The 17,998-nt window shown below is 40.7% G+C and overlaps 1 protein-coding gene across 1 annotated transcript in view; it reads left to right on the top strand.

Annotated features, from left to right (window-relative positions):
* The first annotated feature begins 666 nt into the window (after window positions 1-666).
* Window positions 667-17,998, top strand: part of LOC146681041 (aryl hydrocarbon receptor-like) — a 98,231-nt gene continuing 80,899 nt past the window's right edge. Inside the window, exon 1 of the mRNA XM_085447491.1 lies at window positions 667-1,144. Coding sequence (XP_085303617.1) covers window positions 1,086-1,144 — 59 coding nt within the window. The 5' untranslated portion in view covers window positions 667-1,085. The remainder of the gene's footprint in view (window positions 1,145-17,998) is intronic.

Below are 17,998 nucleotides of genomic sequence, written 5' to 3'. Positions count from 1 at the left end.
TGGAATGTATGGAGCATTTGCAATACTGAACAATTTATTAAAATTTAATGTAAGTATACATTTAAGTCCACAAAATGTAAGCAAAATGGAAGAATATGCTATAGTATTAATTTAGATGTATTCCTTTATAATCTTACATAAATTTATATAATGTAAGTGTACTTTTAAGTGAACATAATGTAAGTGTAAAGTAAGTATAGATTATAGTATCAACTTTTAAGTATTACATCATAAGTTTACATAATATAAGTAAATATTAAATTTTATTTTGTCTGTTGGGCTTCATAAAAATGTTAACAGTATTGAAGAATTTGTACATAAATGCAAATATCAGAAAATATTTCTCTCTCTCTATACATATATATATATATATATATACATATATTAACATATATAGCTTTTCAATAACTGTAATTGTAATTATGAGCATAAATATTATTTAAAGACTAACTTTTTATTTATTTTGTTAGTAAACGCCTTATACAAGCGTTACAATAAAAAAAAAAAACAGTCCTTAAGGTCTTCCCGGTTGGAATGCGGTTTCCTAACCATTCCTCGGCTGCGGTGTGTATTTCAGTTGGCCCACATTTGGACCACCTTAAATATTCTGCTCTCTCATTACAGTGACACACACACACACACACACACATTCACACTCACCGCCACGGGAGCGCGCGGCGGCTGAGCGGCCCTGTCAAATCACTACGGAGGTGACGCGCAGCCCGAGGACTTACATAAAACTACTCCGAGGACTTTTCACTCTTTTAACGACTAAAAGTCGCTTTACTCGCCCGTATCTCGGACGAGGAGGCCTACACGTCGTGGAAATAAAAAGTTGTGGTAGTTTTGAACTTCTACCAGAGGCTTGTTTCGATTAAAGACAACAAAAAGGTTTTTTTTTTCGGCTGAGAGGCACTCGGGACGCGAAGCTGTCGAGGACCGAGAGGAGGGGGGGATTTCTAATCGTCTCCTTTTCAGTTTTTTCGAGGGCATGCGAGTCTTCTGAACACGCCCGGACCTGTTAACGCGCACATAAAGCCGGGATAAAGCCACTTGTAGCTCACTTTGTTTCTTCTGAATTCAACATGCTGCCGAATACGGCGCTTTACGCCGCGAAGAAACGGAAGAAGCCCGTCCAGAAAATGTAAGTCAACTCCCCAAACACCGCAAAGCAAAACCTCCGAGCACTCTGAGGTGTCTGAGGTGACCGGAGAGCTAAAGACAGACGTTTTGTTGCACTTTATGAGCTCCGTGTTGTGGTTTATACCAGCTTTATAACGCTTTTTACTGTTTACTAATGTAATACTACAGTTGTGCCAGTACGGGCAGTCCCTTTGACCTTCCATAGAAGCTAGGACGTGTAATCCTGTTAAAACACCTCGCTTTGGTGGCTTTTAATGTTTATATTGAGCAACAATCTGTGTGTTTTTCTCCCCAAAGCACGTATACATGTCACAGTGAAGCTTTCTAACACCAGGGATCTCTTTTTCCTTTTTTTTAGGTGCAGCTGTGCAAACATCCCTGCACTACTCCTGTATTATAGCCTGCGTTACATTGTAATAAGCGTGTTTGTGCCCTCTATGTGTGTGTGTGCAATAGTAGCTGGCTTGTTGAATCCATAAGGCTATAAAGTCTATTTTCCCCTGCAGTGGTTATGCAATGCTGGCCAGCCACCGCGAGGTAATGTGAAGTGCTGAGGTCCAGCAGCACTGCCTGGAGAATAAAGTTAACTGTTGCTTCAGTATCATTTAAATCTAATTATACCATCTAGGACAGCTGGCCTTCCCAGACTGATCTGTGGCCTTTAAAAACTCCTTAAAGGACTCTTCAGAAGTGGATGGTGCTGAACTGGGATTTATCTTTTGAGTTTTTGTTTGAGTGTGCCCTGTAGGCGGGGAGGTTGACACTGTAAAGACTGAAACCCCACATCAGAAATCTCATCGTACCACCTTCCTGTGATTCTACTTATGATTTTAATATATGTATAGTATCTTTGTTTCCCTCTTGATTCCCCAATCAGGACGCCTCAGAAACCCCCCCCCAACAGCGCAATTTGAAAACTACCTCTGCATAGAGAAGGAACCATTTTTGGACGGAGTTTTGCTCATTTCATTATCCCGTTTTTGTAGGGAAGCCAAGCACAGTGAATCTTTGTTCTTCTGTGCTTTGTCAGAGATGATGTTTCAGGACTTATTAGAAGCCCTTCGAACGCTGCTGCAGGTCCCTGAGGTCTTCAGTTTGGGAACCACAAAGTTATTCTTTGCACAAAAACAGAAGAACAGAGCCCTCAGATTGCCCAGCCCTCTAAAGTGAAAAAAATAGAGATATTACTAATGATAGGCTTATTGCTCATGAATTTTGCTGTGAATAAACCACTAGAAGTGGACTTTTCTCTTGCCACTGAACTAGAATGTTCTTAAAGAAACAACAATTCAAACTGGATGTAAACTAGTGGGAAAAAAATCTCTTCATTGACACTTAAACCAACTGGTGCTCATGTGATTTCTGTAGACTGGAGGAGCTGGGACTCTAACCATCGACCTTCTGATTGTAATCCAGTACTCTGGTACGCAATGGCCACATAGTTTAAAAAACATTAATAAATCTGCTTCAAAGATCCTTTAGAGGCCCCCTGTGGTGCTGATGGATGGAAGATACTGTATAGGAGTGAGGATGTCTAAAGGATCAAGTAGATGGTGTTGCTGTTTCCAAAGTCACCACAAGTATGTAAGTCTATTTTAGACCCTTTGGGAAAGAACCCTTTAGAGGTTATATAAAGCACCAGGCTCTAATTGTTCTACTTATATTATTCAAGGTGCTTTTCTAGAGGTTCTCGAAAACACCATCCTGAAGTATCCTCATCAGACCTCTCATAGGGGTGTAAATAACTTTGGAGAGTTTTTATAAAGCACTGTATTTGAGTCTTGGACACATTACGCTGCTCTGCAGGCTCTCCAGAGAACAATGCTCAGTAAGTTAATAATAGACCCTTAACCATACTGTTAAGACTTAGTAGCACCATGGGCCACTGTATGGGAGTCCTCTAAGGCATCATGGGGCACCATAACATCCTGTTGCATTTCAGCTGATATCCTTAGTTATGTTGTTGCCTTTGTAGAGGATCTTCTATAACCTTCTATCACCATATTTAAAGTGCTGTAAAGAGCCTTTAAAGAAGTTCTGTATAGCACCATGGTTCAGTTTAAACAACTCCCGTGAAGAACTTTCAGAGGGATTCTCCAGGGGGGACATAGTTAATTCGAAACACTGAAAATCGAGGAAAGAACTTTAGATTGGTTCTCTATAGAATCAGTGTTAATTTCCAACACTTAAACATGCAGGAGAGAACCTTTAGAGGGTTCTTTGTAGATTCTATATAGCCCCGTTGATCATTTACACCCTTAAAAGTGCTTTAAGGACCTTGTAGAAGGGTTCTCTGTATCAAAGTGCTTGTTTTAAACTCTTGAAAGTGCAGCACAGAACCTTTAGAAAGGTTCTCCATAACAGCATGGACATTTCAATCCATTAAAAGTGCTATAAAGAACTTTTAGAAGGGTTCTCTAAAGCGTCCTGGGGATATATATTGTTCGACACCCTTTGCTGTGCCATAAAGAACCCTTTGCTCTCAGCCACGCTGGCCTCCTCACTGTGATTTTTACCAGTTTGTGATTTTTAGCTTTAACAAGCCAGACGGAGTGTTAACTGCCCCGTACAGAACCACAGGCCTGAGCAGGGACCCACGGCAGAACCCAGCCAGAACCGCGGTTTCAGTGTATGTGTGCGTATGTGTGTGGCACTACCTGCATTAATCATAATCAGGACGTAGAGCGCTCTCACGCAATGTTTCCACGAGGGAGGAGGGAGGGAGGATGGCGTAATCTGAGACTCGCTCTGTTTTTTCTCCTCCTCCTCCTCCGACTGCCACAACATACTTTTTTCCTGTCTTTTTCCTTCTCTCTCTATGTGTTTTAGGGGAGTTTGTTTTTTCCCTCCCTCCCTCCACTCAAATTAACATAGTTCAGTGTCACGCAAAGGGTTACGTAAGTCTGCCATGTTCAGTTTTTAGGAAAAGTTTGTCTTTCTTTTCTTTTTTCTTTCAGGAAACAGTGTTGAGTGAGGGAGTTGTGAGTGTGAGAGTCAGTTAAGCCCACAGAGAGGTCTGGAGGCGGCGTTACAGCAGCCTGCCCTGCGGCAGTGTACCTTTATGTTTACACTGTATTGTACAAGGGAAGCATTTAAATTTATGGTAATGTCCATGTGTGACAGAGACAAAGAGACGGCGGATGGATTGTACAAAGTTGTAAAACAATAACAAGAAGGTTGAATTGCACAACGAGTAGCCAGAAGTATTTGGACATCTGCATGAGAAATGCTTGCAGGCGTTCTTGACGTATCAGCCTCCACATTTTGGAGCCGGCTGCAGAAACTTGCAGTGATGTTAGGAAACGAGGGCCTGCTCCATTTTGGGGTTAAACTCCGTCCCAGAGGTGTTGGAGGAGGCTACTTGACTCCTTCCCACAGATGTTTTATTGCAGCTGGATACTGGACTTCAAAGTGGTGCCAATTCAGTTGAATAACGGTTACTTTTTAGGTGCGTCAAAGCAAAAAAAAAAAACTTTCCTGGACTTTACAAATTGCCTTGTGAATGTAAAACTAAGGCATTCCAAATTCAGCATAATAGCCTCACTTGGGAATTTCTTTCATTGCAGTACCGCTGGCTGCCACTGGGACATACTAGTGTCACATCCGGCTCTCTCGCTGCAGGACGGGAAAACACCAAAGCATTCTTGAGGGGTTCTCCAATGAACGATGACCCATTTTAAACTCTTTAAAGAGCAATGAAGAACCTTCAAGAGGTTCTCTGTAGCACCGTGGGTCATTAAAAACCTTTAAAAAGTTTTTTTCTGTAGCATTTCAGTCCCTTAATACCCTGAAATATCCAGTAAAGAACCTATTATTTATGGTTATTCTCATAGTAGTACAATAATGAAACTTTAGGAGGTAGCACCATGGTTCATTTTAAACCCTTAAAAATCCTTTAGATTGGTTCTCTATAGCACCACTGTTGATTTTAAATTGTCAAAAGTGCACTAAGATAATTCAGACTGGTCCTCTTTAGCACCATGGTTCCTTTTAAACCCTGAAAGTCCAGGAAAGAACCTTTAGAAGGGGGTCTTTGGATTACAGCCATACCACCCTGAACCTGCCGATCTCTAAGCAGAGTCGACCCTGGTTAGTAGTGGATGGGGTGTAAAGTTTTGGGTGGCTGTGACTCAAGAGGTGGAGTGGGTCATTTACCAATCAGAACGTTGCTGGTTTGATCCCTGGCTCCTCTAGCCTGCATGTTGGAAGTATGTTTGGGTAAAATACTGATCCCTGAGCTGCCTTTGATGCATCCATTTGAGTACGAGTGTGTGAATTTTAAGTTAAAAAGCACTTGTGTGAAAGAGGCATGTGAGAGAGTGCTTTGAGCACTAAAAATTAAGTAGGAGAGCACAATGTAAATACCAGTCTGTTTACCTTCTCTACAGCAGCATGGTTTGTGGTTCATGTTGTAAAAAAAAACAGTGTAAACAAGCTAAGGATATTAAGGATTCTGCTAACTGCTCTGAGACTGAACTCACATGGGAATAAAATGGTTAGATGTTGCTGCTAAGGTTTTGTTTTGGTGCTCTATGCGATGGGCCAGCTTTCAGCAGAGGCACTGTTTCTTCTTAGGACTGACATGTGACGAACACGAACGTCCCAACTTTCACTTCCTGGTTGTCATATCAAGGTCAAAACATCATGATGCCACTGAGTCCTTGGAGTAAAAGTATATAGGCATATTTATGTTGGCTAATAAAGCCAACATTTGGATTAATGGGACTTTTGGAGCAGGTAATTTGAGAAAGTCCCACTTCATTTCTTATGAGTATGCGATGTGTTGTGTTGCATTAAATAATTGTTAAAAACAGTGTGATGAGTGTGATGAAGAACTGAAAGTCTCTAAAAGTTCCAGATTTGTATTTTTTATTTTTCCTGGAACGGTGGGAAAATATCCTTAACAGCTGTAGCTTGTGCCTAACAAAAAGTCTTAAAAATGCCAAATTATCCCGTGCTTAAGCCTGTCGGGATGTCAGTTTAGGCCTGGAATAATTTAAAAACAACTGTGTGGTTATAATGGCATAAGTTTATAAAGTACTTTTCTTAAAGTTACAAACCGCTTCATAGAGATAAACTAGAAAAAACTATTTCAATTTTTTAAAAAGTTACAGCCCAATTGAAGTTTTTTGAGACCAATATCGATATTTGATTATCATAAAAACCTGATATATCGGCCGATATTTTTTTGTCTTTCAGGCACATGAAACATAAACAGATCTCCCTCACATTTCTAATGTTGTTTAAAAAAATTTGTTCATGCTTTTCTCAACTTTGCTCTCGTCAGCTGGTTGTTTGTAGCGTTCCAAACACGTGCGCCCAACAGGGAAGTTGTGCAATGCCAAAACTACATAACATGAACATTCATAACATGCCTAAAGGATGTTTCTCTTGTCTTTTTTTGCCTTTTAAATTTTCATTTAATTTCCGTTATGAATGCTGATACAGGTAAATCGTTAATAACTAATATGGGCTTACATATCAGCCCTGCTAATATATCGATCAGTTTCTAAAAAATAAAATCCCTGGGAAGAACAAAAAAGAGCAGAATATCTAAAATAAATAACACTATTAGTGACAAACCAAGGACTAAAACTACCGTAAACAATCATAACAGCCTTTCACTAAATTAATGTTTCACAGTTAAAGTCACAGTTCTGGTCTCAGTGTGGAGACTGTCAACCAGGAAAGGCGAACTGAGACATCAGAGTAACTAACATAGCCCATGGGGGTTAATAAATCCTGCACGTACTTAAGAACAAGGACATCTTTATGTTGAAGATTTTTCCTCAATTTTAACTGCAGTAGTAGGAACAAAGACAAGGAGAGGTTGGGGCAGATAGGGAAGATGCTGGAAAAGTACTAAGAAACACAAGAAATGACCCCAAAAGAAAACTATGAACAGACACTGAACTTGGCAAACAACTCCAGATCAACTCGGGTGCTTCTTTCACTGAGCTCTTTCATACTTGGGTTGTGAAACAGGTGTTAAATTGCAGGTATGATATTGGCTCTGGTGTCTTAATTCCAGCAGGGAACAGGCGCCAAAATCATCTTTAGTTTCTATTGTTCTGAAAAGGTGTCGTTGGCGCGTCTGAGACAAAAGTGCCTTTGTGTGAATGCAGGGGAGTGTTTCTCTGAGTCCAGCACACCCCCTCCTGACCCCCCCCCCGCTCTCTCTCTCTCTCTCTCTCTCTCAGACACAAACACACGTAACACACACTCATATTTACAGTCCACGCCCCTTCCAGGACAGATCTGGCAGATAAAGCGAGCGGCAACAACACTGGCCGCTCATTGTTCTTGCAGGGAGCTGTGCTGTGAGGAATGCAGCGATAGCCATCTCGCCTCGATTTCAGATATGTCGTGTTTTGGAGTATTATTGGAAGCAGATGTCTTATTTACAGCAGGGTTAGCCAAGCAGGGCTTCATCAGGGGCCGTGCTTTACACATACGTGTTACACTTACAGCTCATCCATTCAGCCTACAGCCATTCCCACAGAGGCTGCAGGCTTTTAATAGTTACAGCAAAGTCACTTTTCCTGCACCCCCTTGCTGTATTTCACATTTTAGACTGCAAGCGTGTTTACAAAATTAACGTCTAAGATCACAGCAAAGTTTAGAGATGCAGGCTGTTTGGTTCCTAATGTCATTTCTAGATATAGATAGTTGTTTTTTTTAAACAGTAACACAGTGAAGTCATGCTGCACTCACTTTAAGGTCAGTCCACATGAAATCAGTCATAGCTGAGCAAAGCTGCCGCTTGACTTTCTCATAATCAGCTGATTTTTTTGTTTTTGTTTAAAAAAGCACAATATCCATGTTAAATTTTAGCTTCACGCTATGAATATTTTCCAAGTTGAAGGCCCTGAGACTTTGAAAGGATGGGGGAAGGTTTTCTCAACTTTGTTGGGGGAAAAAAGGGAGTCTTGAGACCTCATATCCATATTCAGGGCTAAAAGACAAGCACCTTTACCCTGGACGTTTGAACAGTTTTCTCATAAGTCACTGGAGAAAAATACAAAAGCTGTAGTTTGGGTAAACATGTGGGATAGGCGGTGGCTCAAAACAAGTTACAGCATATGAAAGGTCTCCCTTTTACCTACATTTTGATCCCACTCTCATCTTGCTGCAGTTCCTTCTGGGTCACAGTGGTTTTCTAACATAGTCAGATTTGAGCTCTGTGTAATGTTTCAAAGGTTAAAATCAGCTGATTGTGAGGGGTCAGGTGGGAGCTGCTGACTGATTTTTTTTTTCTTGAAATGACCATGGCTTATGATTAATATTTGATGTCATGTTTTCTTTTATATTGCTAAAGGAAATTTGTCAACTTTAATCTTGAGTCCAGCCTCTAGCAAGCAAATATGCAGTATTTATTTATGTATAATGGTGTATAGACGGCAATCACACAGCAATTCAACCCCACCTTATTTAACTTGTTTAAAACACACAATAGACAAATCTATGGTTAAAAGCCTACGAGATGAAATTATTGCATAAAAGCAGAACTGGTGCAAACATGATGTAACTCAGACATAAACAGACACTAAAGCCTTGTCTCAGCACAGTTTCATTGAGTCTGAATTTAACATAATTCATAGTAGCCTGCTCTTATTGTTGAAATGCAGTTTAGTCTTTTATAAGTAAACATGTAAAAAGAACACTATGTGGAAAAAAACATTCACTTATGTGCACATTACACCTGTAGGGGCTGCTTGGTAAAAGAAAGCCATGCGCCTGGTGCACAGACTTTGCGCTGATGTTAATGCCAGAGGAGGTTTTGGAGAGTTTTATGCATGATGCAGCTCAGCACTCGCACACTCTGCTCTATAATGGCATGTGGTCTAAGTGGCTGTGGTTCTAAAAACTTCTGCTTTGCAATAACGTTGATGGTGGGTTTAATAATAAGTAGGGAAATATTACATAAACTAAATTGTTGCAACACTGGCATGCTGTTACAGCATCGCACTCAAATTCATTGAGCTCTTTAGAATGATCCCTTCTTTCACAAATGTTTGTAAAGGCAGACTGCATGGCTAGCTGCTTGGTTTCTACACCTGTGCAGTGCAATACTTTTGTACTTGTAATGAATTTCAGTCATGACTTTGTCATTTTGATCTGTTTTTGACTCAAGAGCAAGAAGAAAACTTTCTAGCTGCTATGCTGTAGTTAAAGCACTGGGTCAGTTGGGATGTGATGGTTTGTTAGTATAATTAGTGGATCATGTCGATCTGTTGATGCATGCTCAGGTATCCAGATAAGGAAATCCTAGAAAGTTGATCCTGTTCATCAGTGAGAGAAATGTTCCATCACTCATCTAAATAACTTCTTCAATCTAAGCTCACTGCAGGTTTCCTTGTAAACAGTACATGACTACAAAGTAGCACCATTGCTGCGAGCTCAGTATCTGTTTCAGTTTTCTGGGACTTTGTTGGTGTTTTCAAACGGCCTCGGTCTAAAACATTTTTATCATGGGTTAAGATGCGCCCAGAGTTTGGGGAGTTTTGGGCAAGGTAATCTCCAATTAACCTGTCATGACATGTGAAGGGCAAACCTGCTGTGGGACTTTGGTGCGCACGTTTGTGTAGTTGTGCTGCTAATGAGAGGGTTTTGCAATTCCACACATTGGTAAACTTTAACAACAGCCAATCAGAGCCTGCAAGGAGACAGATGACAAAGAGAGTTTTCAGCCTCTCGGTTTTTGGAGTGCGCTGTCATGTAACTTTTCTGGAGCCAGAAGTGACCATATTTGGATGAGTGGCTGAAATACTAAGCTAATTCTAGTTAGCTTGTTAGCTTTATAGATATATGTTAATAAGTAAGGTTTAAGACTAACCAAAAACTAAAATTTCACTCATGAACACTCATGCACAGACTTCTTGCATGATCTGTTAGTGCATATAGCCTCACAGGAACCAGGTTATCAATCTGGTAATTGCATTAAAATGCTTTACAAGGCACGATTGAGCGGTCCAGCTCACCGACTCCAGCTCCTTTAGCACACCTAGATTTAAATTTAATCAGAGTGACCCTTACCTTTGAGCCTTAACAAAAGCCACATGAGTAAGTTTAAGAAAGCAAAAGAAAAAATAAGAAGTAACGAAATTAAAACGATGTAACAGAAGGAGAGAAAAATAGAAGACGACGGTTTGAAAGTAAAAGGGAGAAAGAGAAACCACAGCAACGACCAAAATATGCATAAATAACAGTGACAATGTTACTAAACATCACAGAGTGCTAATAATATGAAATATTTTTAGAGGCAGAGGCAGCCCAAGATACTGTGTGTCTGTGCGAACCTGTGTGTGTGAGCCTGCTTGTATTTTTAAGGTTTCTCCATGTAGTGTCTAATAGTGGGTGTAGGGAGCCACAGCCCCACCCCCAGGAACAGAAGCAGGCAGGGAGGAGGCCCGGGCCCCAGTTATCCAGCGAGCCAGTGCATATGGCGCAGAAGAACCTCTGCCAGACAATATCGGGCGTCAGCTCCTCCCCAGAACCCTCAATGTCCACACGCAATTTAAATCTAAAAAGGGGCACTGGCACCAGAGGTGAGGCTGAAGATGTGCATCGTGTCTATCCCCAAGGCCCTATATGTGCCAAAGTTAAAATAACTCACCTGCCTACAGGTGTAAAGGAGGGAGAACTCAGCTAAAGAGACCAAAGCTGTTCATTAGAGTCAACCTGTAAACATAAAGTTGGACTTCTTAACACGAGAGGTTATCGGGGGACTGCCCTGAAGGTCAACTCCTTACTACGGGAGCTGATTGAAGGGCTGAGATAGAGAGAGAGAGAGAACTTGTAGATGTGTGACAAGATCACAACAAAGTTATCACACCGACAGTTTTCTGAGTTACAGATGAGTATCTTTAGCATGTACCCAGTCCGTATTTTCTTCAAGTGTATGTATGTTTGAGATGTGAGAGCAGGAAGTCCAGGAATAACTGCTCTGCAGGTTTTGCTATTTTTAGAGTCACGTTTGTCATTTTTTTGTTACACTTCATCTCATCAATCACAGTCACACAGATATCACAGATGGCTTTGCTCAGTCTGTGTTTGAGCACATGTGCCCGGTAATTATATGTTTAGAACTGCAAAACCAGGCTTTTAAGGCTTTATAGAAAAGAAATACTCTCTTGAAACTCGTGGGTTGATCTGTGGTATATTTTTGGCTTGTTTTTTCTTTTTAGTCCTTTAACCTGTTGTTGCTTTTTCCTATAAGAACATAAAAGTTAACCCCACCAGGTAAAGTGAGAGTCTAGCAAATAAAACCCCATCAATTTACATTTAATTTACATTTCAGACACCAAGCTAGCAGTTCCCTAGAGATGTTTAAAAGAAGCCGAAGCTGAAAATGCAAAGCAAAGTGAGTAGCGAACAGGGAGAGATTTCTGTCCTTTCATCTCATAATTTGAATCAAATTTTTCTGTGTGACAGGTGGTTTTATTCTACTACTTTTTGCATATGAGATATCAGCTAATAACCAGTCCACGAACTTCCTGCTTGGTACTTTGTGTTTCTACGCGGTTTGTGTTGGCTTGTGTTTTTCTGCAACCTCAGACCAGAAATCAGGAGGTTAAAGGGTCGAACGCCACAGTTTTAACACATAGAGCACGCTCAGTGTCATTCAGGTGCACCCACACTCTGCAGGCGGCTTCTCAAGTGGCCTCGCATGACCTGAAATCCTCGGCGGAGTCATCGGCAGGAACATCTGAACCAGATTTAAATCTGAGCAGCAGCAGAAGCGCAGCTAGTCTGTGTGAGATCAACCTTTGAGTGGGAGGTTGCAGGTTTGCGTTCCCACAACAACCAGATGCTCTCCTCGAGTGTCCCCGGGCAAAACGCCAGCGCCTCTCCCAGTGCTCACTTTAAGGTCAGAGCTGCTGTCACTGACCTGCTTTGAAACTTGTTTTCACTGAGTGCCACACTGGGAAATGAGAATCACGCATGGATGTAAAGAGGGCTTGCAGGGATTTCCTGTTTCACAGTGGACCTTTGGCGGCTTCATTCAGGATACTTTGAACATGTATTGCATTATTTGTCAGAAACCTGCATCTCTGGCCTCTCTCTGAGTGATTTCCACAAAATGCCTACCTGACAAAGACAAGTAAAGACCATCAGTATTATACAGTGTGTCAGGTGTGGAGCTGAGTTTTAAAATAGAAGATCTTCTAAATTTTCCCTCAGGGAGGCTTTTTAGCAGGTGCCATTTAGTGAATTGTCCGTTTAATGTTTAAAAAAACCTCAAAAAAATCTCAAATCACATCTGTCATTTAGCTTTTCACAGCATATACATCATGTACAATACTTGGAGTTTACTTAAATTCCCTCTCCTTGTATACTGAACATTGTTAATTTCAAGCCATTTAGCAGAGCCGTTAACAGAAGATTGTGCCTACTGGATGCACAAGCTGTAGGGCATCACATTGAAAAAATACAATGGTGTGTTGTAAAGCTCTCTCCATGCCCTTTCATATGATATATTACTCAATATATCAGTTTTTGACTGCCATTGTTAGGGCCCAAGGTCAAAGTTGACCTTGGGCCCTAACAATGGCAGTCAAGGTCAAATGCTTAGCTAACCTAGGTACTTATGTCCCCTGAGGCCTGGTATATTGCTGTGAAGTTTTAAGACGATCCATAAAAATTGTGGGTTCATATAAAGTTTTTACTTATTTTAAGATTTGGTGTGACTTTCACCAAAATTACCATCACACAAAACTTGAACACAGTATCTTGAAAACTGGATGTTAGATCACTAACAAACAGAACTGATTTTACTCCCTCTGTTCGGGGGGACAGTGATGTGATAGCTTGAAGTTTTACTTTGCTGCATAGCACTTGTGTCCTTTTAAACAGTCATCTTGATTTCTTATTGCTGAATGAGATTCATTTTTGCCAGATATGACTGTTTGCAAGTCTCCTTGACGCCTCAGTGGACACAACTTTATTGCTGTACTTCACCAAAGACAGCAACCTGTGAACTGTGACAGATCATGAGTTGGATGAGCTTATATTGAAAATTTCTGCAGGACCTCCTTTCATCTTCTATCTGAAATCTTCCGCTTTAGAGTTTGTTTCTCAGAAAGTCTGAGTGAAAAAAACAAGGCAGTGTTGGTTACATATGTAACCACTGACCGCTGAAGAAGGATCAGTATGTCCATTAGCAGTTGTGAATTCGGTTGAGCTGAAATACAGATGATGTGTGCAAAAATAGCTCCTTGTGCTAAACATATATCAGTTTCTCTAGTGCTGCAGAGACATTTCCAGTGGATTAACTTTTATTTCTTATAGCAATGTGCAGCACTCCACCCAATTTATCAAAAATTGTAATGTCTGGCTCCAAAATTCGACATAGCAGTGGCCAAAAAGGTAACTTTGGGTAAAGAGGTCTGGCGCGAACCTGTCTCAAGTTTGCTAAAAATACAGCTCTTTTTAGATGTGCTTTTTTCATGTAGAAAGCAGAAGTTAAACAGACAGACGCATGTCTCAGTTTTAAAAAGTGAGGTGTATCTAATCGCAGAACATGTCTGACTTTAGGGAAGTCTGTGGTTGGCGCCTGTGCTGTGTTATACTTAAATGAGTATGAATATTGAAGTTTGCCTATGTGGGCTGTAAAAACCGACTTAAAAAAAGTCACTCAGAAAACTCAAAAGCAACCACAGTGAACCAAAAGAATCTCCAGGGACAGTTTTAAGGTGCTCCACAGTGTCACACCTTCTCAGGGAAAAAGAAAAGCTCCTCTGTGCTCTGGACGTCTGGTTCGAGTTATAGACGAGATGCCGGGCGGGTTTGCTGCTGGAGTTCAGTTACAGATACCTGCCTTCAATGGCGCTGACCTGCAGCCATCAAGGTTTGTTTACCACTTTGCACAAGTCCTTACCAAGCCAGTGTGAGCAACAGGACTGATGGGTTTATTGTAAATTAAACACCCCGCATTCTGATCGGCTCTGGAATAGAGAAGTGAACACGTGTCACAAGGGAAGAAGATTATCTCACACCCAGAGATAATCACCAGACACAACAGCAGCTGGAGCAACAGTTTAAACAGCTATTTAAGTAGAAAAAGAACCTTAAAAACCAACTTTAACATTAATGAAGTCGGGAAGTTGCATTCATATGAAATATGATGCCAAGCTTTATCACACAAGGTTACATATCAGATACTCAGAGAAGCTCTCAGCATTAGCCCTACGTTGTTCTCACACAGTCATCCTCTTTGTCCTACTTTCAGTTAAAACATTAGACCATTAGATGTACAGCTGAGTGATATGGATACCCAAGATCATGTCTTGATATTTGCAGGTTGAATGGTGACAGAAGATAATTATCTGCCTTTTCTATGAAAGCGATATGTGAGATATCACAGCTACTTAGTTGGCATGGTAAAAAAAGCGAGGCTTCCTCTTCAGAAACATCAGTATGTCCGCTAACAGGAGCGTTAGATATTAAAAATACAAGTTAATCAGCTGGAAATTCATGAACTTATATCTATATCTATATATATGCTGCTACAGTTTTACAAAATCAGAAACAGGAGCACCAACCATAACAGAAAGTAAAGCCTTATTCTGCTGTGGCCTTTTCACTGCTTTACCTGCAGCCGTACAGCTTAATCTAATGAGGAACTGAAACTGTTACACTCCATCAGAGTCCACTGGAAGAAACTGCAATTTTACCTCAGAGAATACACACAATATTTGCCCGCCACAGCCTTGTTGTTAGATGCACAAAGTGACCAGAAACTGTGGTTTTGTGTCATGTAAATATCTGTGTTTCTGTTGGTGGAGGCTTTGAAAAGACACAACACATAATTGCACAAGGGGTGCAGTTATGTGTTACGTAAGTTTTTTTGTTAGGTGACATTTTTTCATTTAAATGCGTTTTATTGCTAATGTCCGATCAGATTGTAAAATAACTTAGTGAGACCTCGCCTGGCTCTATCTGTTGCTTCTAACAGCCTGTATGCTGATTTCTATGTACAGCACTCAGGTTGGATTTTTAGTTGTTCTCTTCAGGGGTCATTGTCAGCAATTAGTCAACATTAGCTTAGAAAAGCTTGGAAATTAAATTGATGCTTTTGTAGCCTGAAGAACTGCTGATGGCTAAATTGCCCCCCTTTGTAAGTTGCCTCAGGCCTCACTCAGGCCTAGAGACTGATCGGCAGCCACATGGCAATTTACAGTTGCTGGGGAGAAGCGTGCATTCCCTGAACGTTTGAGCAAAGAGGATGATGTAGCAAAACTCCCATTGTGACTGCGTGGAAGACTTGTCTGTAAACATTTGCAGTTTGCTCTCAGGTCTGCAGTGAAAGTTGAAAAAGTTCAAGGTAACCTGGAAATATGGATTATTCACCTTCGAAGTAAAAGTTGCACCTTTTGAAATGTGTTGGTTTCAGTGGTCAGGAACAATCTTTTTTTTTTCAGGTTGTAGTAGTTTAGTCAAGAGCAGATTGCTGCGGTTGCCTGGAAGATACAATCCTGTCTGTAAAGAGTTGACAAATTCTTACTCAGTGAGAAACCGGAAACGGGGAATGTTCTCCTTCAAAGTAAAAGTTGTGCCTTCTTGCTGCAGAAGAGCGTCTGTTTGTGCTGCATATTAAGTGCCTTGAGTGCCAAAATTAATTAAATTAATAGATCACTGAATAATAAATTAAATATCCCATTAATTAATTAAAACGGGAAATAATTCATTAAATATATAGGTAATCATAAAATGTCATTTCATTTCATTTAAAACATTTTTACAATTATTTATTTCCCGTTATAATTAATTAACACATTTAATTTATTATTTGATTGTGTATTTAGTTAATTCATTTTGGCACTCAAGGCCCTCCACTGTCACACTTTTCACGGTTTCATTACCACTCGGCAAGTAGTTAGCAACTTCCAGCAACCTTCAGAAGCCACTTGCCATCTCACCACAGAATACACACTGTTCCCTAGCAACTGGTGGTTACCGGGGAGTCACTGCCATCTTCTAGGCCTGTTTCACAACAACTGGAATCAACTTCCAGCAACCACTTACAACTGATCTTTGATCACACATTTTCTTCTTGTGACCGATGGTTGCTGAGTAGTCTCGAGACCTGTGACTGAAACTCAGGCTCACATGATTCAGCTAAATATTTTTTCACGCTCTCAAAAGAAAGCAGTAAAGACTAATACCTCTGTTCACGCCTTTCAGTTTCAAAATTCACACGGCGTCTCTTAAGTAAATACAGACAGCAACTTTTCAATGCTGAAAGAACTTTCTGCACTGATGCAGACAGTAGTTAAGTGATCCGAAACATCGGTTTAAACCTTCAGCTTGTGTTTATTGGCTCTCTTGCATGTTATGCTTTCGTAGTGACGACTGAGTGAGCAGCCACCGACACCTATGGCGGTGAAGGTGATCGTCACTTCCAGCACTTCATTTGTCAACAGCTGGGGTTGCCTTTGCTAATTTGCACATTTTAACCCAAACCGCAGTCCTTCCCCAACCATAACCAAGCAACCTTTGGTCCCAAAATTTAAGCAGTAACCAGAAGTGAAAAATGAAACTAGGTGCAAATAAAAGAAAAGATCCAAATGGGAAGTGAAACAGGGTCCCTGGGCTGTTCACCCTTAAACAAGTAACCACTGTCCATTGTACCTCCAGTATGGCCATAATTCACGAGCACTGGTAAATCACGTGATGGCAGTGATGGGGGCAGTTGCATCATTAAAAGGAGTTTGTTATAGTAGATACACTGCCCAGCTTTAGACTGAAGCTGCTAATGTCTGTGTATGGATGTGCAGCCAAAGAGGAGTGTGGTCAGTCTAGATTTCAGCTGTGCAGTCTTGGATTTGTGCAGATCTGATTTAAAATCTTCCCCCTATCATAATAGATAAGTCTGATGAAGCCCTGTATTAGGCAAACATCTTTATACAGAGTTACACCTGCTTTTCATGACCTGATGCTGTAGTTTATTCAGAGTGTGTGAAGTCTGCACCTTTTGGTTTCATGTTTTCTGTAAATAAAATTGACCTTTTAAAATGGAAGAAACCTCATTTAGGAAGGAAGCTCTCCATTTCCTGTCACATTGAAAGTATATAAACCTCCTCAGCCTCAAAACTGTCACACTCGCACTAAAGTGGATCATCTTTGATCGCTGTCGCTGTCCCAAAGCAAGCGAGCTTACTGAACAGGGCTGAGCACACACGCTTGGTAAACAAGTCTGGCAACAGGTTACATCACTCTTCGGCTCACCTGGTTCCCATGGAAAGAGTGGATGGAGCAGATTAGACTCTGGAGAGCAGAGGTGGTCGGGGCTTTGTTATTTTTCCACTCAGCCAACTGTCAGCAGCTCTGAAGGAAAACAACCGCGCTGAACTGATCAGTGTGTGATACCTGACCCATAATCCAGCACGCAAACTCAATTTCAGCTCATGGATTTCTTCCATTTGATAGAATAGCTGCCCCTTTGAATCACCTCTTCTCTATTCAAATGATGTAAAACAGAGGAATTGCAGTATTTCTGATGCTGTATAATAAGTTTTTCAACAAGTACTTCTGAACAGTTCTGGAAGCTCATGATGGGAAAATGCCATACAAACACATTTATTTTAGGATGTTTTCCCTTACGTCCTTGGAATTTCTTTTGCTTAGTACAAACAATTCGAGTGAACTGAGAATCTGGAAAACATGGAACAGAGTGTTTTGGTCACCTTGTCAACAGCCTGAGACAAGGTGGACCTGAGACTATTCTGAATGCTCTAGAAAATGTGTTTTCTTTCTTAATGTGGATTTTGTTGATCTATGAGTTGATTAGTTGAGTGCTTGTTTAGTTGATTTTATTTGATGTGAGTAAAAGAATTCACAAATCCATTGTGAG

This window comes from Copadichromis virginalis, linkage group LG23 (genome assembly GCF_057382275.1).
Source record: "Copadichromis virginalis isolate Kocher_CV1m ecotype Utaka linkage group LG23, C_Virginalis_male_GT1.1, whole genome shotgun sequence".
Lineage (NCBI taxonomy): Eukaryota > Metazoa > Chordata > Actinopteri > Cichliformes > Cichlidae > Copadichromis > Copadichromis virginalis.
Note: the sequence above shows the minus strand (reverse complement) of the source record. Positions and strands in the feature narration are given on the sequence as shown.